Below are 22997 nucleotides of genomic sequence, written 5' to 3' on the forward strand. Positions count from 1 at the left end.
AGCACTATAGAGAAAATTGCAGTTCAACTCTTTAACCCATATCTCAATTGTGCCAGTTTACAAGCACAAACTGAATGATAATTCAAAACGAGTCTGGCCCAAATTTGGCAGGGTGTCTCCTGTGCACACGCAGAGATACTAAAGAAAGAAAGAAAAATAAAAGAAATGAAACAGTTGCATTCCTAAATCGGGCCATAACAAAAACCTTTAAACTAAATAAACCACTGAGTTATTTGTGGTGTGTCCTCAAAACAATTGTTGCTCAAAAACAATGAATATAACTCAGTACAAACCAACGTAACAAAAAGTTTGTACCAAACCAAAATTCAGGACACAAAGACAAAAAGAGAAAATATGCAAATAAGAAGCTGATGTTTTATTGCTTTTATATTTATACTTTTGAATAATATAGAATCACTACAAGCTATTGAAGAAATTACATATTTTATGGATAAAGTCAGCCCTTTCAATAGGACATAACTGACAATAAATAAAAACATTTAACATTTTAACAATTAACATTCTTTTATGAAATTATACAGTAGGTACAGCATATGCCAACAGAATCTACCGTCCTCAAAATTGGTTGGTCATCTAAGGCAATGAATTTTTCATGATCTTTTTAGTTATTCTTTATACTTTTGCACTGACATTTTCATCATTTTTGAATCTACAGACGGCCCTGGCATGCTCTTTTCTGCCTCTGTTGTTTTGCTGTTGTTCTGCATATCAGCTGGAGGCCATGTTTCTAATTTTATTTACCATTAAAATTGTTTGTACAATATTGGATTATGACACTTTATTGTATGCTTTTCATCTTTGAGGGGTTCTGAGTCAAAAATTCAACCTTCTTTTTGTTTTGGCCCAAAATTTTCAGCTGCCGAATAATAGATACATCTCCAAACTCAATGGGTCCAATGCATATTGTTCCCACTTTCTTTGTCTTGTTAGTTTGGATGTTTTCAGAGGCTGGGGGTGAGGACAGTTGGATTTGGACTTTTCAGGCTAGAAGGTGGACAGAAAAATGTCTACTCACTAAAACAGTCTGTGCTCAGCTACAGGAACACCACAGCATAGTGATGGGCCAGTCTGAACACAGCGTAGACAGGCTCTGTGAACCTCATATGGAACTTGTATATGTGGTGTTAACCCTGTAGAAAGACAGAGTGCCAACTGGCCAGCCCAGATACACAGCTATCATCTCAGAAATTAAGTTGTTCTCTGGTGTTTTTCTGAGGTCAGTTTTCTTGCCACTGTGCAAAGCACTGTAGTTGTAATTGGAGCAGTGTAGACTCCAGGATTTATCATTGTGACCTGCCAAAAGAGACTTGTCTCTCCAGTCCTGCTGATTCCTCCATTTGTGACCCCTATATTTACCCCAAACACGCTCCCACTCCACTTAACCAATCTTCCAAAACATCACTTAAGTACAGTAATACAGTTTAATAATACAGTACAATTACTCAAGTATTGTCCACTCCTGCTACACAGACTCCATCAAATAATCCAACAGGAGAAACAGTGGTTGCTATGAAGAGGTAGGCTTTTAGAATTTTGTGGGCTTACTTGTTTGATCTGGTGAGCTGTATATGTTCGTCTCTCTGAGTCTGCCTCACTCTCAGGTACTCCAGACAGATCATTATTTTAAGTTCTTTTTCTCCTGATAAAAGAACATTCTTCCAATACTGCTGCAGTAACCTTCACTTTTGACTAGGCTTCTGTCAAGTGCCACAGAAACTTAACTGTTTTAAATGCTTTGGTATTTTAAAATACCAAAGCAACATGTAAACATTTACTTTTTCAAATTTAAATCTGAAGACTGCAACATTTTGAACTAAATATAAAAGCAGTAGTATCAAGCCATTTAAAATCCATCAGGTTAAATTCATGATCACAAAAATATACACGCTAAGCTGGGCTCCCTTTGTAATCAAACATGCAACAGGGTACTGGTGGTACTCAGAAAAGCAATATTGTGACATATTGTGTCATAATTTATCACGATAACGATAAATACTGTCATATTCCAAGGCCCATATGACATCATCACCCGAGGCAGCTGGAATTCAGATGCTCTCAAGATTCCACCATCCTAATTTATGAGCGAATTAGTCAAATTTAAAAAATTCTGATTTTAAAAAGTACAGAAATTATAAAAATAAAGAAATTGATAGTTCTCATGAAAATGACCTCCATGTTTGAACACAGTCTGCATGTTAAACGTTGTTGCTGTTCATTTTGTTAGAAAGAGGAAAGAATAATCTAGATGATAATACAGGTCTTGTATTACCTTGTAATCACTGTAATTAATCCATCTGGCATAAAAACAATGAGCCGAATTCCACACAGAAGCCAGGATACAGAGGCTTCCGAAAGGTAGTTTGGAACGTGTGCAGGCGGGACAGTGTGGAAGTATCAGAAGAGACGCTGTAGAAAGACAGAACACCAGCCTGCCAGTCCAGAAACACGCCTATTCTGCCTGACCTTGAGACAGTAGCACGTATGTCCGTGTACTGTGAATCGTGGCGGGCATGGTAGCCAGTTGTACTGTAGCCGAGACTCCAAGACACTTCATTCATTCCAAGCTGAGTTTTAGCTGCCTGCCAAGCAATGTCATCATCATCTTTCCTTAGTATTTGATGGTAGGTCACACCTATTTCAGGGCTTGAATCTTTGAACTCAACCTCCCAATAACAGCGATCGGACAGACCCTCCTCACACAGCACTTGTGGAAATTCTTCGAACCTGTCCAGATGATCTGGATAATCTTGCTTCTCGTCCACATGTGTCACCTTCATGTTGGCCTCAGACAGATAGAGTTGTTTGTGTGCTGTGTTTGGATCCAGTGTGAGCCTACAGGCATCTGCAAGAGAGAAATGGGTTTATTACTCTCATATTATTTATATCTCTCTATGTCAAATATTATTATTGTAATAGAGGAGAGAGAAAGTGAGAGGGAGAGCACAGGAGAACTTACACTTTTTGACCCCTGGTTTGATGAAGTGTTCACCTTTTGGGTCCATCCTGAAACAAAGAATTATAGAGCATAATGTGAAAAATGTAAACTGACTTTTTCCTCACTTATTAGTAAGGAAAAACACTGCACCTGATTAATGTACAGTTATCTCAAATACACCACTAACCTTAATAAAAGTTTATAGTGTGGGTCCTCCACTCTAGCGGACAGCAGGTTCTCTCCTGACTCTCCTGGGTGATTATAGCTGAGATCCAGCTCTCTCAGGTGGGTGGGGTTAGAATTCAGAGCTGAGGCTAGAAAAGAACATCCTTCCTCTGTAATCATACACCCAGATAACCTGCAGGAAATAAGCAAAAACAAAATGCCATTCATCATCTATCTATTGGTCAGTATTTTTTTTGCCCACTGGATCATGAGGACATAATCAAAAATGAGAAAAAGTAAAAGCAAAAGTCATTACATTTTGATAAAAAAATACTTTATTGAATTGAAGACTTATTGACTTGACTTATTGACTTATTGACTTATTGCCTTGAACGGCACAGATATGTAGAGAGAAAGAAAGAAAGCAGGCCAAACACAACATGAGGACTCTTTACTATTAAAATGTGATTTTGTGGTGTAAAGGGTCTAGTGCCATTTTGCCTTATGTCACGCTAATGGTCCTCAAAACCATACATACAATTGTTGTCCAATTATTAGGTATATATACATTTCAGAATATGTGTAGGAACAGAGCTTCATAAAGTTGAAGATGCTTGTTTTGTAGTCTAAAAAGCATCTGTTTCTGCTATTCAGGTCATATAACCATTCTTTACGAAGGACAAAAGTGGGCAGCACTTTTATTTTTAAGAAATATATTTTAATGTATATCATGATCTCATTTCTAATGGTTCAAATAATACACAGTAACATGCAATGTTTAATTCAATACCACTTTTCCAAAAATATATTTCTCTGACATGAGTGCAGCTGATTTGTTTTAGGGCATGAAAAGGCATAATTAAACACAATGAATTTGGTCTAAGCCAGGGATGCTCACTCCTGGTCCTGGAGATCTAACACCCTGCAGAGTTTAGCTCCAACCTTAAACTAACATACTTGTTTCAGGTATTGAAGGTTTCACGAACATCTATTGGATTTGAAATCTCCAGGGAGGTAGATTTCCAGGACCAGGATTGGACACGCCATGTCAAAGCAAAACTCATCACTGACCTCAGTATCTCCAATCTACACTTTGGATACTCCAATCCAGCAGAGAGCAGTTTTATTCCTGTGTTCTGCAAGTCATTGTTACTCAGGTCCAGCTCTCTTAGATTTGACTCTGTGCTAGTCTTAAGAAATGAGGAGAGGAACTCACAGCTCTTCTCAGTGAGGTTACACCAGCCCAGCCTAGATTGGAAACATTGCAAAACTCAGTTATAGAAATCACATATGGAAGTTTCAGAAATCTATAAGGATATAAGTGAATCATAATTCAAGACACACAATGCTGGCATGGATTCCTCCTGGGACTTAATAATGTTCTGGGCTGAGATAAGAGAAGATTTAAAATGACAATATGGCTGGGGCTTCTGAGTGGTGGAAATGTCTAAGTATTGAACTTATCACTCTTAGATGTCTATCAAACAGACTAGTATATTGTAATGTTAACAGTGGAAGCTGAGCATAACTCAGTTTAACCAAAGCTAAACTTGCACAATTAATAGTAATTAAAGAGACAGAGTAACATAAATTTTCAATTGAATATTTTAAATCTCAATCAACTTGTGTTCCTTAGTTTATTCAACACTCCCTTTGCTATCAAAAAAATGTAGGCCCAAACTGAGCAGTTACATTCACTTACCCTTAATTGGAGAATTTGGCATGAAGAGGATGATGTATTTAGCATTAACCATGTATTGACCAGTGAGAGAACTAAACTTATGAATACTTGCCTCAGGATTTGTAGTTTAGAGTATGGATTTCCTAGTCCGAGAAGGAGTTGACTCACTCCTGAATCTTGCAGGTCATTGTTACTGAGGTCCAGCTCTTTCAGAGAGGATGAAATTGAGTTGAGGGCAGAGACCAGTTCTGCACAGCTGTTTTGGGTGAAATAACATCTGGCTAACCTGAAAATGCAATTACAGTCAGTGAAAATTTCAAGAATATAACTTGACTGAGTTTAGTTTGAAATTTAATTTACTAAATACAACAATGACCTCAGTATCTCCAGGTAACAGTATGAGCTCTTGAGTCCATCAGAAAGCAGCTTAGCTGCTGTTTCAAGTCTGTAGTTATCACTGAGGTCCAGCTCTCTCAGGGGGCAGTTTTCTGATTGCAGAGCTGCAGATACACATTCACAGCAACTCTCAGTAAGTTCACAGCCAGCAAACCTGTAATGACAGTGTGCAAAAAGTCACAATTAAATTTTTGTCATGGTCTAATGCCATGTTTACATGTTGGCAATGGGCAGTTTATACAAAAACTGATACTCTGTTGTTTTCAATGGAGGAGTCATACATTTTTTGGTGCTGTCAGTGGCAATGGCAGTGTATTACAGAGGTCATCAAGGGTTCAAATTTCCCAGCTTTTGCTTTTGAGGATGGAATAAACCAGATTGTTTGTTTGGGAGCCATGGACCCTGCATATCTCCTTGTCGAAGCACAGTATTACACAATAAAACTACAGAACATTTTTACATTTGATATAAACAATCAACACTGCTAAAGCTTTCATTGGACAAGCACCCATTTTTGCTGGTGAGCACAATGTTGTCACCATGCCAATGTTTGCATGGCTGTATGACACAATTGGTTGTTTACTGCTAGAAAGCAAGGAATTGTTTTTTTTTACAACAACAACATGTACACACATATGAACTGAAGTGGTAGGACATGCTAAAACTCACAATGCTTTTTTGCAGCATCTCACAGCCGGGATCAGTCTCCTGCAAGCTGCATTTGATGTATTGTAGTTCTTTGGATTGAGTTCATCCAGCACCTCCTCAGACATCAAGAGCATGTAGGCCAGAGCTGAGCAGTTGGATGAGGAGAGATGTTTGTCTGGAAGTGCTTCAGCACTCAGACGTTTCTTGATCTGGTTGTAAAGGGAGCTGTCTTTTAGTTCAACCAAGCAGAAGAAGTGATTGATGGATTTCTCAGGTGACAGATCTGGACCCTTGTTCTGCATTTGCCGGATGTGCTGTATTACTTTACTGATGCTCTTTTTGGTGTTCTCTGTGTGTGGCAACAGGCCTGCCAGGAGGTTCTGATTGGACTCATGTGAGATGCCCAGCAGAAAACGCAGAAAAAGATCTAAATGTCCTTTCTCACTCTCTTTGGCTTTGTCAATTGCCTTCTTCAATAAGAGATCCAGCTGAATGTTAGCAGGAGGTCGATCAAAGAAAAACTGCAAATCATTAATGCTCTTGTTCAGGTAAGAGTAGAACACATGAAGAGCAGCAAGGAACTCTTGAAGACTCAAATGTATAAAGCAGTAAACCTTTTTCTCGTGAAGTACAGACTCCTGTTTGAAGATCTCAGCACACATTCCAGTATATTCAGAGTCTTCGGTGACATCAATACCACACTCCCTCAGGTCACTTTCGTAAAACATAATGTTTTCCTTTTTCAGCTGTTCAAATGCCAGCTTGGCTAACTTCAGGATCAGTCCTTTGTTTGATCCCATAAGTTTCGTCAGATCTCGCTCAACCTTCTTGTCGTACTTCTGGTTCTTCATGTTCATCTGTATAAGCAGAAAGTGGATGTACATTTCAGTTAGTGTGCTGGGAATGTCCTCTCCTGGATTTTGGACCGGCATGTCCTGAAGCACAGTAGCCGTGATCCAGCAGAAGACCGGAATATGGCACATGATGTAGAGGCTTCGAGAGACCTTAATGTGGGAGATGATTTTTGAGGCTTTAGTTTCATCTGGTATTCTCTTCATGAAGTACTCTACTTTCTGCTTATCAGTGAACCCTCGTACTTCTGTGAACATGCTCACATGCTCTGAAGGGATTTGGTGGGCTGCTGCTGGTCGGGAGGTTATCCAGATCAAGGAGGTTCGAAGCAAATTTCCTTTGATGAGGTTTGTTATCAACAAATCCACAGATGCTTTCTTATGAATACTTGTCACAATCCTGCTGCTGAAATCCAATGGAAGTCGACTTTCATCAAGCCCGTCAAAAATGAACGCAATCTTGAGATTTTCATATGTTTTGGTCTCTTTCACTTCTTCTAGTTCAGGGTGGAATTCCAGCAACAATTCATGAAGACTGAACTCTGAATCTTTTATCAAGTTAATCTCTCGGAATGGAAGCAGGAACATGCAGTCTATGTGCTGGTTGGCCTCTTCCTCTGCCCAATCAAGAATGAACTTATGAACGGATACTGTTTTTCCAATGCCAGCAATGCCTTTGGTCAACACTGTTTTGTTGTGGTCTGTGTTTTTCCAGGCTGAACTGAAAATCTGATTGCAGCTTATTGCTGTCTCCTGAGTTTTGTGAACTCTGAAAGCTTTGTCTTTCATAATTTTTAGAATCTCATGTTCATTATTGACTTTGTTAAGTTCTCCTTCTGTGATGAAGAGCTGTGTGTAAACCTTCTTTAGCTGTATTTTATTTTTTGCATCCTTCTTTCCCTCAAAAATACATTCAGTTTTCCTCTTCATGCTGGCTTTGTGACTCTCCAGGAATTTCTGCAGAATTGATTCATCTGTTTGGTACAGACAAAAGCAGTGTAAACAAATAATAAACAAGCATATTTTCTTCATTTATAAACATCAAAAACACTAAATTCAGATCTGTAGGTAACAAAATAGAAGCCTGCAGGAACTATCAAGATAGTCCTCATCACAAACCACAGTGAAGCTAGTGCCTTTTTCAAAGAAACTATTAAATAGAGATGACACAATACCAATTTTTCTTTTCTAATAGCAATACTCAAAACTTGAGTATTGTCCAATAATGGGATTTTTTTCCTTTAAAACTCTAAACTTTAAAAATAGCTAATTGAAGCACTTCACAGTTTGATCATTTTTCACAGGTAGGCAAAGGTAGTGTTAGAAGTCCTTGAAGAGTTCTTGCCCAAGAACTCTTATTGGTATAGTGTAGGGTGCTTGCCTAGGCAGTGAACCCCAGACTACAGTGTAGAAAGCAGATGTGTTAACCACTACACTATACCAACCACTTTACTACCCCACACAATGAACTACACAGCTACTCAGGATAAATTTTTAACAGAACTGGATCACAGTTATTCTTTTCTTCCCCTCCAATATCTGATCCAACACTTTCTACTGATATCAGCCTTATCCAGGGACCTTGTATTGGATCAAGGCCATCTCAGTTGATAAAATATGTGTTGTTTTAGCAAACGCATATGGGTAAGATTTCTCAGGGAGACAAAGACAATGTATTTTAGGCAAAACTTTGGGTTCAGTTTTAGAATCAGTATGACAAACATGATCATAATACCTGTGTTTATCCTTGCTCCTTCTGCTCCTCCATGTTCTGAAAAATTAATCACAATGACAAGAATCAAGGCTGAGAGATAGACAACAGGAAAAGCAGGCAAAATGTGCACAAACCAAGTGCTGAGGATCATTGTCTGACACATCTGTATTCAGAACAGCTCCTGCATGAAGCCACTGAGTGGTGCTTTTGCTTAACTAATCTCCACTGAACAAAGTACTCCTATCTAGTTTTGTGCCAAACAATTATTTTGTTGATGGATCAGGCCTGTCACAAACATTAAATTCCAACTGATCACTGTCATATAAATAATCGTGATTAAAAATGTAATGGTCTTTTTTTGTTAATTGTGTGCAACTGTTAGGCCTATAGTGGACAACGTGGCTCATCAGATAACTTGCTGCCAAGCTGTCGATAATATAGCCCAACTAAGGCAGCTGAAGTGCACATAAACAATCATTACTCACCACTGCCCTCTAAAGGCATTTATAACTTTCCCTATTTTCGTTAGACCCATAAAATATCTCAATATATGCATTTTTTGTTTTCTCTTAAATAACATACACACATCTAATTCACACTCGTATTTTTTGTAGTGTAAACATATGATTGTGAAAGCTAACAAGTGCGGAAAATAACTGAACATATCAAATAATTGCAATCAGGTGATTATTTAATAATGTGACAGGCCTAATATGGATTGTGTCCTATGTCCTTTTATGGATACAGCAAGATTAACATACCTTTTCCAGAATTGGTGTTGAAGTTGAAAACACATTGGCCATGGATGATGTTCTTACTGACTGTAGGTGCAAATACAGTGCTGCTGTTATTAGCACTTGCAACAACAGAGCAGCCATCAGGACGAACTACAGTGGGAGTTGGAGCTGTCTGTGCTGAAGTAGGATGTACATCTGGATGATCTGGATACTGATGGTTATCTGTTATAGGTGTCAGTGTCTTGTTAGCATCTGGAGAACAGAGACAAATCTTGCACTTTTTTTGGAAATTATACTCCATCCATGTCACCATATTTATTGATTATTTAGGACATAATAAAGCCCTGTGTTACCTTTAAAGTGCTGATGGTTTGTGGGCTGCGTTCTTCTTCTCCAGAACCAAATGGACAGAACAATCACCAGAAAAGCCAGCAGAAGCTCTGGGCAAACTGCTGTCTCTGAGAAAAGAGAGAGGAAAAATATTATTTAAACACACAGTTACTCTTTACTAGCTGAATTTAACATATTGGGAAAAAAATAAAACATGAAAATAAAATAAACAAACATAAATAAATATATATTAATTAATATAAGCTAATAAGTATCATGCACTAGAATTTGCAGAAAAGTGCCATATTTAGGTTTGTTTTCTGTAGAGGATGTGTTAATATATTTTCACTTAGAAAATCAGCAAAACATGCAGTTTGACCAGAAGTGTTAAAACCATTGCATGCAACTGAATTGGTTAAATCTGACCAGCTGTCTGATGCTGACATTTTTAAAGCAATTATTTTTTGTTGATTTTTAAATTAATCATTTTCTCTTTTATATGTATTGTTTTAATCATGTTTTCACCTTGTTTTTAATTTCTATTCTCCTTTACTTTTTTTTTTAAACAACTTTGAATGACAGCAGTATATGAAAGGTGCTATATAAATAAACTTGTCTTGCTGATACTGACATGAATTTGAATGTGCATCCTTAGACACCATATTTCTTTCTATCATGGATATGATCAGTACCTAAAACTGACTCCATTACAAGAAGAGCATAATTAGTCCTCTTTCATTGGATTTAGTGTAGTGCACTATGTAAAATGCTGAAAAATCCTTTTACCTACATCGTATTTTTTAAATGTAGTGCTAATGGGGACCCTCAGAACATAAGATATCATGATTCGCACTGTGCAAGCAGAAGATGTCGCCGCGTCGGTTAAAGGAAAGTCCCATAAGAGCCGGAAAAAGAAACACTGAGAGGAAACTAGACTCAAGAGGGCTGCTCATCCCCCTCTAGTCTGGACCGGATGCTGGTTAATAATTACAATGGTAGTTGCATGGTGCACAGCATTGTTGCTGGAGTTTGTACACACATCAATGTCACTGCTAGGTTGATTGTGATCCACCACCCAAAAATATCCAGCCATTCATGACCACTAATAAAGGGCTAGTGGGTAGCCAACAAACTTTGCATCAACACATAGGCTACAGTCTCTAACTGTGCAACTGTGCACGTATGTAAAGGCTAAAGTCTGCTGCTGCTCTGGTATCATGATCTACTTTGATAACGTTGCCTTGAGCCTTATTCAGGTCATGCAGTATTGCATAATAGCTTCTTCTGCACTTCTCCAGATCTCTGGTGAGGCCACATAAACATTCTCTGACAGGTTCACACAAAGGAGCAACACCAGTAAATTACACCATGTGATCACAGGCGCTGAGCAGCACTGCAGTTGATTTTAAAATGTACTTAACAGTGACTCATAGTTTACTGAATTACTGAAGTTAAACAGCAGCGCACGCAGCCAGCTCCTTGTTATCTTGGTATATCACTTACATACCAAGATAATAAGATGATGCTGCAGCCGAAGCAAAAGCACCCAATAGAGTCTCGCTAGGTTATACAGGGCATGAGGTGGAGACGTTCAAAAGAAACCCCAGCTGTAGGCTGATCCACTTCATCTGTGCAGTTTTCTTCCCTCTACTACAGTTCTGTGTACTCACCGTATGAAAGCATCCTCCTGAGTGACTACATTCCAGAGAACCAGTGAGTTCACAACGTTCTGCAGACCTTGAGAAACTTCTGAAACTTCCTCATGCTCTTCCTGAGACCTCATAAAGAGTGCTTTCACTTTAGAGGCTCAGACGTCAGAGGGCGTTTTCACACTCTGACCGTTTACTGTGGTTAAGCAAGCTGCCTTTCGCCAAAACACAGTTAAACTAGCTGCAGGTAACCTTGGAGCTCTAATACTTCACACTTAGCGGTAAACAGCGGTAAAAATTGTTCGTATTTCAACTCTGAACTGATATCTGTTGCTTTTATGGACTACTTATTAGAAATCACTGTAGAGAATGTGCTGTAGATGGTCCTATATAGAATCTTTTTGAACATGGCTCTATATAGCACCAATAAGGGTTCTTGACACTGTAACAATAGCAGAACCCTTCCTGGTACTATATAGAACTCTTTTCTGGTTATTTGGTTCCCTTTCCTGTGATTTTTGTCCACAGCATCTTAGGATCCTATAATTTAAGACAAAACAAATTCTTGGATCCTAAGATGCTGATTTGATATGATTTGACATCTTGTTTATCCTAAGATGCCAAATTATGTGTGTGTGTGTGTGCGTGTGTGTGTCTGTGTGTCTGTGGTCAGTGAGTGGATTATGAAAGGAAGTAACTGCTGTGTTCTTAATACATGTATTCTGCAAATAATCCCAGAGCAACTCTCTGCGACCAGGATGCGGCCAGTCTGCAGGCATGGACTAACCCAAAGACTTCCCATATCAGTCCAATGGCAGCAAGACAACCACAACATCCTCACCACAGTTCCTCATTTGACTTCATCAGTCCACAGAACATACTTACACTTAAAAAGATGCTTCTTCAAGGGTTATTCAGTAAAGAAACCATTTACTTATGCACACAGTTCTTTGAGTGTTCATGGTTCTATATAGAACCTTTTTCTTTAATGAAGAACCCTTAAGGAACCATCTTTTTTAAGAGTGTAAGTGAACTTTTAAGGGGACTCAATCTGAAGAGCCATTTAAGCATGCAAATGATTCTATATAGAACTTGTGGGTCTATATAGAACCTTACTGAAGATCTCTTGAAGAACCGTCTTTTTAAGCCTGTACCTATTCTACTGTTACTTAATTTTCAAAGTAAAAATGAATAAGATCCCATATGGAAAAAAAATATATGGACATGTATTTTTATATATTTGAAATACATTTTAAATGCATTGCAGTCCAAACTAAAATAATAATAATAATAATAAATTCATTTATTTTAAAATGTATGGGGAAATATTACACACAGAAATGTACCATACAAAAATAAATGTGTGTAAATGTGTTTATCAAATCCATCTGAAAATGTATGAAAACAGCCAGAATCTTGTCTAATGCACTTCACTGTCTGATACCTTCAGGCTCAATCCCATTTCACCCCTCGCCCCTACCACTGAGACCTTAGCCCTCTGTTTTGCGTGTTCTCGTCTAGGGGTAGGGTGTCCGAATTGTTGTTGAGATAGAGGGGAAGGGCGAAGTGTTTGGGCTACATCGCCCTTCAAACAGGTTTTTCAGAGACTCCAAACAGAGAGTTATGAGGAAAAAAAAAAAACGGCAAGATGGCTGAACAAGGGACCAAATATATACTACAAATGTGAGAATTTTCTTCATTAAAAAATGTATCTTAGTTTAATGTCGTTTCAGTGTATTATGGTCGTTTTCTTTGTAACAAGCATAAAAAATCGCTAATACCATGCTGATGTATCAGTACCTAGCTAACTAACTTTCCCGTTCCACCTTAAATAGTCCAGCAGTTCTGACGCCTGAAGCACCAGAATGTAACTGCTGCTCCATTTAAGGTGGAACGGGAAAATTCAAACAAGAAGGTGCTGAATATCTGACTTCAGCTTCATGTCACTGAAGAATTAGAAGTGGGTGATAATAAATAATTGCCCCCCTCTTTGAAGGCATGTGATACCCTAACTGTAACTAAAGCCCAGCAGTGAGGTTGCTGAACTTTACCCTCCTCTGCTATCACTGCAGACTGGCAGGGTCGCCTACAGAGCAGTGCTAGTAGCTGTTAATGAAGTGATGCTCTTTTTATTTGAGGGTGTCATATCATAGAGGAAGATTTCAACCACTACGCTGTAACTCAGTTCCAACGGGTTAGGGTGACACTCAAAAACAAAGGGTAGGGGTAAAAAGAAGAAATGGGACTGGGCCTTAGAAATGAAATTGTATTCCAGTATTTTCATTTTAAATATGATCAAATGAACCTTTAACATGACAGAAGCGAGTGTTGTGGGTATTGATACTCTGTGAAAATGCAGTTATGATTTGATATCTTGTTTATGTGAAGTACATTGTGTGTGAGAGTCTGACTGCAGACGTACATGGTTAATTTAAAGTACAATGCAGATCACAGTAGTCAGTACCGTTTACATACATCTGTAACCTTCATTACACACAGCTGAACACAGATAATAACTAATACTAATAAATGCGTTTTAAAAGTATATTTAACAAATACATTTTTGGCCATTTTCATACCTCAGATAGCAGCATATATGGGTCCACTGGCTTGATAAATTTGGCACCCTGCTGACTGTTTGCCTGCTGGTCCACCATCGGACCACCCAGATTACTGCCCTGCATACAAACTCTAACTAGTTTTTAACCTCCTTAAACATGTTTAAAATAAGGATATTTTTTTTCTAAAATAAAAGGCTAAGACAAGTATTATAAACTGAGAAAAAAATGACTGGGCCTAATACAAAATGATTTTATAGAAAATGTTGTTGACACTGCACTAGATTAACATTATTTACTAAACAAATTTACAAAGTATATCTAAAGAAAGGAAGGAAGGAAATATCAGTAAACTGGACTGTGAGTGGAAAATGAGCAATGAAAAGTGGAATTTTGTCTAATACTCTGTTTAACTACCGGTGGGCTGCCAGGAAAACGCTGACAAAACGCCAGTGGACCACCAGCTTTGCCATCGGCGGGCCAACTGTGGCCCATTATCCTCTTGCTATAAGGGATACACTGCAAAAAAATATTTAATAAATATATTTGGAATGCATTTTTTCCATATGGGATGAATTATGAAGGCCTCCTTATTCTAGACAAATATAAATATAAAGTATACATAAATATAAAGTATACATTTGTACCAGTAATCATTGAGTTTTTCTTGTTTTTTGTTTTCGGGTTTGACGATGCATTTCCACGGATTCGCCAGCAGATGTCGCCATTCATTCATTCAATTAAGCTTCAGAAAGAATAACCTTCAGAGATCGTTTCTCAGAGATGTCCTGCGGCCACTGGCCTCTCCACGGTGGACATCTCGAACCCGCAGGGTCTTGAATCAGCTGAGGAAGCTGATTTAGAGGGTAAATTAAAGTGGAAAGAACGGCTTGAGTTCCAGGCAGAGGTCAGTTTTGGTTCTGTCTGTGTAGATTAAGTGTAATTGAAACCATAAAGTGTTTCTGTTGGTTCTTGATGGTTTTGGCGTTTTTATTGGGTTGATATCGCAGTGTAGAGGATCCTAATGGTTTAACAGGTGACCAGTGGCTGACTCTAAATGCATCTGATGGTTTATTAATGAGATTTAAAGCATTCCTAATACAGTAGGAAGGATTATTAGGTTTAATAAATGTTTAATTTACAATTTCCGCCCGTTTATTCGGACAAATCACGGACAGTTCAGATTAAATACTTTCGGTTTACGGTGTTTACCTCGCTCTGTTTGGAGCGCGTCTCCATGGAAACGGCGCGTTTTCAGGAGCCAATCAGAAGGCGAGCTGAGAACGCGTTACAGCTAACTAACTAGCATTTAGCTCACTCGCAGCTGAGAAGGAGGGCTGCCGGTTTGAGGATGGACAGAAACCGGATAAATGGATTCACTGCACATTTAAACAGAGAAGAGGGGCTTTTAAACGAGTCTCAGGAGAGTCAGAGCAGCCGTGAACGAGGCCAGTCAGGTCAGCTAGCCCGCTATTTATTTAATGGGATTTATCTAATAGTTATAATAGTCCTTTTTTAGCAGGGTACTAAAAGACAAGGATTCAGTCTTGTTTAATCTGGAAGATTCTATATCAGTATTCTATCCCCTGTGTACCTGCATCTCATTTATTATCTACCTCAGACTAACTGCACATACAGAATGTGTACAACAGCACATTTGATGGTTTTATTTCATAACTTGTTACTGTACAACTGTACATTGGAATAGTGCAATACTAGTGTATATTGTGTATATGTGTATATTCAGAATCGGTGTGTATATATATAAAAAGAAATATATTTCTTTTTTTTCTTAGATATTTATATATTTTTTTGTATTTAAATTCTATAAGGGGGCTACGCACCTAAGATTTTCACTCACTTTCCAACTGTGCAAATGTGATGTGACAATAAACGTGATTCGATTTTTTGAAAAGGTTCTTTACAGAACTGCCTACAGCAGATTCATGCATGTTTTTCATCACTCTGAAAAACTTTTTCATAATGCAAAGGACCCCTTTATCGTGCAAAGGGTTCTTTGACTGTTCATGGTTCTATATAGAACAAATTTGTTTTTATCAAAGAACCCTTGAAACACTATCTCTTTAAAGAGTGTAATAAGTTATGCTTAAAGTAAGTTGTTAATTACTTGAGTGTTAAACCAGTTTCAGGAATGTCCTGCACTAAGTTGGTGGCCACTGACCTCTCCATGGTGGACATCTCAAACCTGGAGGGTCTCCAGACTGAACTGGCTCAGCTGAGGACGCTGGTAGCGACGTTAGAGGATAGATTAAATTGGAAGGAGCAGGGCGAGTCTCAGAGAGAGGTCAGTGTTAGTTCTGTCTGTACAGATCTTTTTGAAGGGCAGGTCAGTCTTTATGCCAAAAGATTCCCTTTTAAAGGAACAGCTTTGGGTTTCTGTTACAAAATGTACCTTTTCCCAGTATTTATAGGCTTTAAAGAGGGTGTTGTTGGTTTTGTTAAATTTGTGCTTCTAGGGAAGCGGTCAATCAGCATCGCCCTCTACTGTTTATGTTCAGAATGTAGGTTAATTGGAGGTGCAGGTTGTACAGCAGCTTGCAGAGTCCAATTTAGTTCTACTTAACACTATAACAGTTTAAATGATGGTAAAGGACAGAAATACGGCGTTACTGGCTTTTTCTCAAAAAATGGACTACAAAGTCTGTCATCAGCGATGGCGAATTGCCCTACTTTGTTGAAATGGCTGTACCATAGCATACATTTATAGGCAGCTCCCTACATAAATACATACATAGGATATTTCGATTACCTAAATCAGTGTATTAGAAAACACTGCCTGCATTAAAGCTATAGGTAGGATATTTTTATTTTCAGAGAGTAAGTAATAACATTAAACTTGTCTGTATAATACACTTGAATGTTGTATTAACATTAAAAAAAAATAAAATCTAGAAAAGCTATTTTACTATACTAAATTAATGAAATGCCCATATGCAGTAGGTCTGCTTGATGGGTTAGAACATGAGCACTGAGTCATGGGTTCTGTAGTTCAGTTGTATTTTACTCTTTGCAGTTATATATGGCTTTGTAAAACATTATATTATATATAGTGATTATAAAATACTATAAAGTATTATATTGTATTGTAGCTACTAGGGGTGGGAATCTCTAGGCACCTCACGATTCGATTCGATTACAATTCAGAGGGCTGCGATGTGATTATAAAGCGATTATCGATGCATCTCGATGCATCTTTTTTTCTATATAGCATTTATATTTTCTCTCTGTGTGAGCTCAAGTTTCGAGTTCAAGTTTCAAGTTTATTTGTCATTTGCACAACATGTCAGGACATTTATGCATTGAAATGCTTGTGGTGAGGCTCAGCTAATCACTCTACAGTAAGTAAATAAGTAAAAATAAAAATACAAGAAAAACCAACTGAAATATATTAAATATACACAAAATATACACAAAATATATACAGAATGTAGAGACAATATACATTTTAAAGTGACTAAGTGACTCGGTGTTATTGTTATTTAAAGTGACTTGGTACTTTTAAAGCAAAGTATTTGTAACAATCCATAATGAATTTACTTCCAATATCTTTTTTAATAAAACAAATGGAAGGGATGTGGCAAGTGAACTGGAAAGCTCTCATTCACTGCTCTTGTTTGGAGCACGAGAAGCTGCTGCTACTCATCTGCGATGAAATGCGCAGTAACTGTGAAATAAAATCCAGTGGCAATGGATGTTCTCGCAGCACGTTACAGCTATTCTACCCGTTTTCTTTAGTGATTTTATAACTTCGGTTTTGGTCTCGTTGTAGAGACGGGGGGGGGGTCACTGTGTCAGTAAAGTGTCTTTGAGACGGAACGTGTGCAACATAGCGCGAAAGCCCTGTTTCACAACGACTGAGAACCGGCGTGCAGACTGCAGGTCACATAGCAGCGATGCATTATTCGCATTATTCGCATTTATAAGCGGCGCAGTTGGTTTCCTGGTATGTAAAATCTGCAACGAGAGACTGTCACACACTAAAAAGTGGCGAAGCTGAAGTCGCTTCTCTTTCGAATTCTCCCGTTCCACCTTAAATGGTGCTGCATTTACATTCGGCGTGTCAGTTAGAATATAAGGTGGAACGGGAAAATTCGAACAAGAAGCTGGAGAATAAGAAGCGACTTCAGCCTTGTAAAACAGTCAAACATTGAGAAACATTTAACTGATCTACTTCTGAGGAAACGTTTTCTGGCGGAGATGGGAGGAAAGCAGCTGTAACTGAAGCTTAAAGCAGAGCGAAGTAAATCTGCATTTTCGTTTATATTGTTTAGCCCATACTAGGACATTATCACATACTGACACATACTGGACATTAAATGTTGCGGCTCCCAAGGTGGTTTGATTTTTGTTGAAAGGACAAAATGTCTCTTCTTATCATTTGGGTTTTGACTCCTGATCTAACCAGGCTTTAATGCAGAGGGAGCCGGTCGGATTTCTTCCTCATCCACTTGTGTTTTTGTTATGTGCTGCCACACACTGTCCGGGTGCTGCACTTCCACACTTCCAAGTTCCGCCTTTTGCGTTCCGTCAACATTACATTGTAAATTAAATATTTAGAAAATCGATTTTTGACATCTGTGAATCGATTCAGAATCGTTCACATCCGCATCGCGATTTTGTATGGTTGCAAAATGTCCATTTCACAAAAATCCAGCTTCAAGTGCCAAAAATTTGCCTATGGCAAAATGAACTGCATTCAAAATGTTTTGATGGCAACCAGCAAATGGCATAGCTCTCCACGTTCCTTCCTCATAGATTCATCTAATATACTACCAAAGCAAGCACCATTCTCTGCTCTTTGGAATCCTTTGGGAAGCATTTTAAAATATATTTTTATTTGAATGCATTTCACTCAAATAAATACATTTGAACATAATAAAAATAGCTAAAATCTTTAGTAAAAAGCTAAAAACGAGAAAAATATATTTTTGACTACTTACTGCAGATGTAACGGGCAGAACCATTGTATTAGATGATGATTTTGTAACATTTCCATGGAAAAAACATATGTTGCCTCAAATATTGAGCTTAAGTGCCTTAAGAATGATTAAACTGAGCTAGGGCTGAAAATTCGTTTTTGATATTGTAATCGATCTTAATCGTTTTCATGTTGAAATTGCAATTTTAAAGAGTAGAGTTTACAGCAGTGCAGACTGCAGATCACCACAGCAACACAGACAAGAAATCTCGCCTAGCTAGTAGCCTACAAAAAGGCAAAGAGAGAGATTTAAGATGAACATTGACCTGAATGGAGCTAAATGGATTTATTTGCATTTATAAGCACTCAGCTGGTCTCCAGATACATTTAATCTGTAATGAGAAACTTTCAAACACTAAAACATTGTGAAGCTGAAGTTAGCTTCTTGTTTGAATTGTCCGCCATTTAAGGTAGAACAGGAAAATTCGAACAAGAAGCTGGAGAATGGAAGCTGACTTCAGCCTTGTAAAAAGTTGATTGTTAAGAGACGTTGTACAAGAAACTGTTCTACCTTTGAGGAAACGTTTCCTGCCAGAGATGTGAGAAAAGTGGCTACAGCTGAGCTAAAGCTTAAAGCAGAGCAAAGTGAGTCTGTGTTTTTGTTTGTATTATATTATTATCCTATACTAGTACATCAGCACATACTGAGACATATTTAAAGCCAAGACAGTAAAATGGACATAAAATGTTGCTCCCAAAGCTGTATATGTGCCATCACAACTAACTGGTAGTCTTTTGCACTCAGCATTCAGATGTCCTGCCAGAAAAAGCGGAAATTCTGGTCTTCTTGACCAAAAAACAGTCCTGGAAATTAATTTATAAAAATTAACTGCATTTAAATCGCAATCACAGTATTGGTGAGAAAAATCTCAGCAAGATATTCTCCCCAAATTGTTCAGCCCTAAACTGAGCTGAATATTGACTACATTGTCGCAACAGGAAAGACCTTGAGTTTGAGCTATGAGTATCAGAAGACAAGACTTGAGAACTCTGACATAAAAAACATACATCCTTAAATTAACCTGCTGTGGGAATGTATTACCAAGTGTATTTATGTTCAAGTACTAATCCAGTTCAGTCATTCTTTAAGAAGTTAAATTCAATATTTAAGACAGGATTAAGAATTAAGATTCTTTAAAAGAACTTTTAAAATTCATAACAGAGCACAGCTTTGCTTGCATGAACTAGACAGAAATTTAGCTTCACTTTTATTTTATTTTTTTTTGACATTTTTTGGGATCCTTGATGTAATCTGCCAGACTCTAGGAAAGTTGGCACAAACTGACCCATGAATCTTGCACAAAAAAGACACAAATTTGGTTTGTTAGTAGACCTGTTCATGAATTTATGGTGGTTTTTGAGATTTAGATGCAGTTTAGCTATAAATTAAATTACTTTGCACATGTTTCTTTGACTTCTACAGCTTTTGCATGAGGATTTAGGCCTGAAGCATGAAGACAGTGATATAGAGCTACAAATACTAGATGCAGTCAGCTTGCTAGCTGTTTTTAAAGACGAACCAAATTCAGAACAAAGAATTTCTACTGGGCAGAATGGTAGAGAGCAGTCCTTGATGGGGGGTTTGGAGGATGGACTCAGTTTGACTGTTCATGTTAATGGACAGACCACCACAGAGATCCAGGAAGCTGTTTGTGAAAATGAAAAGCAGCTAACGCTTCAGGAGCTGGAGGAAGGATCTCTACAGTGTGAGCATGAAGCAAACCCTGTGCAGATGTTCAACACTGTGTTCAGCGGTGGAGACCAGCAGACACAGTTAAAGATGTGTTCAGTGAAGCTGGTGGACTGCAGGAAAATGATTAACCCTGATAACCATGTCCATACTAGTAAGTGCAAACTACTGCCAAACATGCTTAATGCTGATTTTGGACTATTTATTGTAATTTTGGGCAGTCCAAAAAGTGGGGGCAGTGCAGTGACTGGCTTAACATACACTATATTGCCAAAAGTATTCACTCACCCATCCAAATAATTGAATTCATGTGTTCCAATCACTTCCATGGCCACAGGTGTATAAAATCAAGGCATGCAGACTGTTTCTACAAACATTTGTGAAAGAATGGGTCGCTCTCAGGAGCTTAGTGAATTCCAGTGTGGTACCGTGATAGGATGCCACCTGTGCAACAAGTCCAGTCATGAAATTTCCTCGCTACTAAATATTCCACAGTCAACTGTCAGTGGTATTATAACAAAGTGAAAGCGTTTGGGGACGACAGCAACTCAGTCACAAAGTGGTAGGCCACATAAAAGTGAGTGGGGTCAGCGGATGCTAAGGTGCATAGTGTGCAGAGGTAGCCAATCACTACAGACCTCCAGACTTTATGTGGCCTTCAGGAACAGTGTAGAGAGCTTCATGGAATGAGTTTCCAAGGCCGAGCAGCTGCATCCAAGCCTTACATCACCAAGCGCAACGCAAAGTGTCGAATGCAGTGATGTAATGTAGTGCCGCCACTGGACTCAGTTGAGACGTGTTCTCTGGAGTGACGAATCATGCTTCTCCATCTGGAAATCCGATGGACGAGTCTGGGTTTATGCCGTTGCCAGGAGAACGGTACTTGTCTGACTACATTGTGCCAAGCGTTAAGTTTAGTGGAGGGGGGATTACGGTGTGGGGTTGTTTTTCAGGAGTTGGGCTCGGCCCCTTAGTTCCATTGAAAGGAACTCTTAATGCTTCAGCAGACCAAAATATTTTTGACAATTTCATGCTCCCAACTTTGTGGGAAAAGTTTGGGGATGGCCTTTTCCTCTTCCAACATGACTGCGCACAAGTGCACAAAGCAAGGTCCATAAAGACATGGATGAGTGAGTTTGGTGTGGAAGAATTTGACTGGCCTGCACAGAGTCCTGACCTCAACCTGACAGAACACCTTTGGGATGAATTAGAGCGGAGATTGTGAGCCAGGCCTTCTCGTCCAACATCAGTGTCTGACCTCACAAATGCACTTCTGGAAGAAAGGTCAAAAATTCCCATAAACACACTCCTTAACTTTGTGGAAAGCCTTCCCAGAAGAGTTTAAGCTGTTATAGCTGCAAAGGGTGGGCCGACATCATATTAAACCCTATGGATTTAGAATGTGATGTCACTCAAGTTCATATGCATGTGAAGGCAGATGAGCGAATACTTTTGGAAATATAGTGTATGTAATAAGGAGAGAAAAAAACGTCAAAATCTGGAGAAAAAGCTTTTTATGTTGACTACATTTTATCAGTAGTTTCATCAATCATATAAAAACATTCCTGAATCCTGCCAAAATAATAAAATCAACCTAATTGGGTAAACTTATGCCTAATTAAGCCCTTGATTTAATTAACAACACTTTTAAAAAACTACTTGTCTTATTTTCTTTACAGGTGAGCCAAGCCAGTTGTTGCCCAGCAGTGAGGACAGATGTATAAGTGGAGAACTGATTCAAAAGAAAGAGATGAGCCGAAGAGGAAGGCCTAAGAAATCTTCCTCATCTTCACAACACTTAAACAAACATGGTGAACACAACAGACGGAGGGCAGACCTTAAAGCCCATCAAGTGACGCATATTAAAGAAAAGGCTCACAAGTGCTCTCAGTGTACTAAGTCCTTCGGGATTGCAACAAGACTTAGAAAGCATCAGAGAATTCACATGAGAAAAAATCCTCACCAGTGCACCACTTGTGGGGAGAAGTTTTTACATGCTTCAGTGCATAGGAACCATCAAAGCGTCCATACGAAAGAAAAGCCTTACCACTGCTCCCAGTGTGATAAGACCTTTGCTTGGTCAAAAGGTCTCAGAGCCCATCAGACAATACACACAGGAGTAAAGCCTTACCACTGTTCTCAGTGTGGGAAAGCCTTCTCTTACTTTTCTAGCCTAAAACAGCATCAGCGAACACATACAGGAGTAAAGCCTTACAGGTGTTCTCAGTGTGGGAAAACCTTCTCTCAGTCTTGTAACCTTAAAATGCATCAGCGAGTACATACTGGAGAAAAGCCTTACTCGTGTTTTCAGTGTGGGAAAACCTTCTCTCAGTTGTCCCACCTTAAAAGGCATCAGCGAACACATACAGGAGTAAAGCCTTACTCGTGTCCTCAGTGTGGGAAAACCTTCTCTCAGTTGTTTAGCCTTAAAAGGCATCAGCAAACACATGCAGGAGTAAAGCCTTACTGGTGTTCTCAATGTGGGAAAACCTTCTCTCAGTTGTTTAGCCTTAAAAGGCATCAGCGAACACATACATGAGTAAAGCCTTACAGGTGTTCTCAGCGTGGGAAAACCTTCTCTCAGTTGTCTAGCCTTAAAACGCATCAACGAGTACATACTGGA

At 38.6% G+C, this 22997-nt stretch overlaps 2 protein-coding genes across 3 annotated transcripts; one reads left to right on the plus strand and one right to left on the minus strand.

The window, feature by feature from the left end:
• Positions 1 to 355: 355 nt before the first annotated feature.
• On the minus strand, positions 356 to 11257 carry LOC118798042 (NACHT, LRR and PYD domains-containing protein 12-like). Of its 2 annotated transcripts, none has more exons than XM_036557357.1 (11): positions 11149 to 11257; positions 9502 to 9606; positions 9173 to 9370; positions 8433 to 8468; positions 5868 to 7671; positions 5179 to 5352; positions 4915 to 5088; positions 4193 to 4369; positions 3144 to 3314; positions 2978 to 3024; positions 356 to 2863 (listed from the first exon to the last, which is right to left on the minus strand). In XM_036557357.1, exons 1-11 carry the CDS (start codon positions 11159 to 11161, stop codon positions 2307 to 2309), a joined length of 3456 nt encoding a protein of 1151 aa, XP_036413250.1. In that variant the 5' UTR covers positions 11162 to 11257; the 3' UTR covers positions 356 to 2306. The 2 variants fall into 2 exon arrangements, with proteins under 2 accessions (XP_036413250.1, XP_036413249.1); XM_036557356.1 differs by having other exon boundaries at positions 9173 to 9400.
• Positions 11258 to 21307: 10050 nt separating this feature from the next.
• Positions 21308 to 22913, plus strand: LOC118798045 (zinc finger protein 239-like). The gene has a single exon (XM_036557361.1). It carries the CDS (start codon positions 22125 to 22127, stop codon positions 22911 to 22913), a length of 789 nt encoding a protein of 262 aa, XP_036413254.1. The 5' UTR covers positions 21308 to 22124.
• The last annotated feature ends 84 nt before the right edge of the window (positions 22914 to 22997 follow it).

The sequence above is a fragment of the Colossoma macropomum genome, unplaced genomic scaffold (genome assembly GCF_904425465.1).
Source record: "Colossoma macropomum unplaced genomic scaffold, Colossoma_macropomum, whole genome shotgun sequence".
NCBI lineage: Eukaryota > Metazoa > Chordata > Actinopteri > Characiformes > Serrasalmidae > Colossoma > Colossoma macropomum.

Bases quoted from the DNA above. Each gene is read 5' to 3' on its own strand.
- LOC118798042 (XM_036557356.1), bottom strand. The intron at 8,469-9,172 runs GTATGTTAATCT...TTAATTTTTCAG, and splicing joins CAACACCAATTCTGGAAAAG to AACATGGAGGAGCAGAAGGA. The intron at 3,315-4,192 runs GTCAGTGATGAG...TATTTCCTGCAG, and splicing joins TGTAGATTGGAGATACTGAG to GTTATCTGGGTGTATGATTA.
- LOC118798045 (XM_036557361.1), top strand. From the start codon at position 22,125: ATGAGCCGAAGAGGAAGGCCTAAGAAATCTTCCTCATCTTCACAACAC.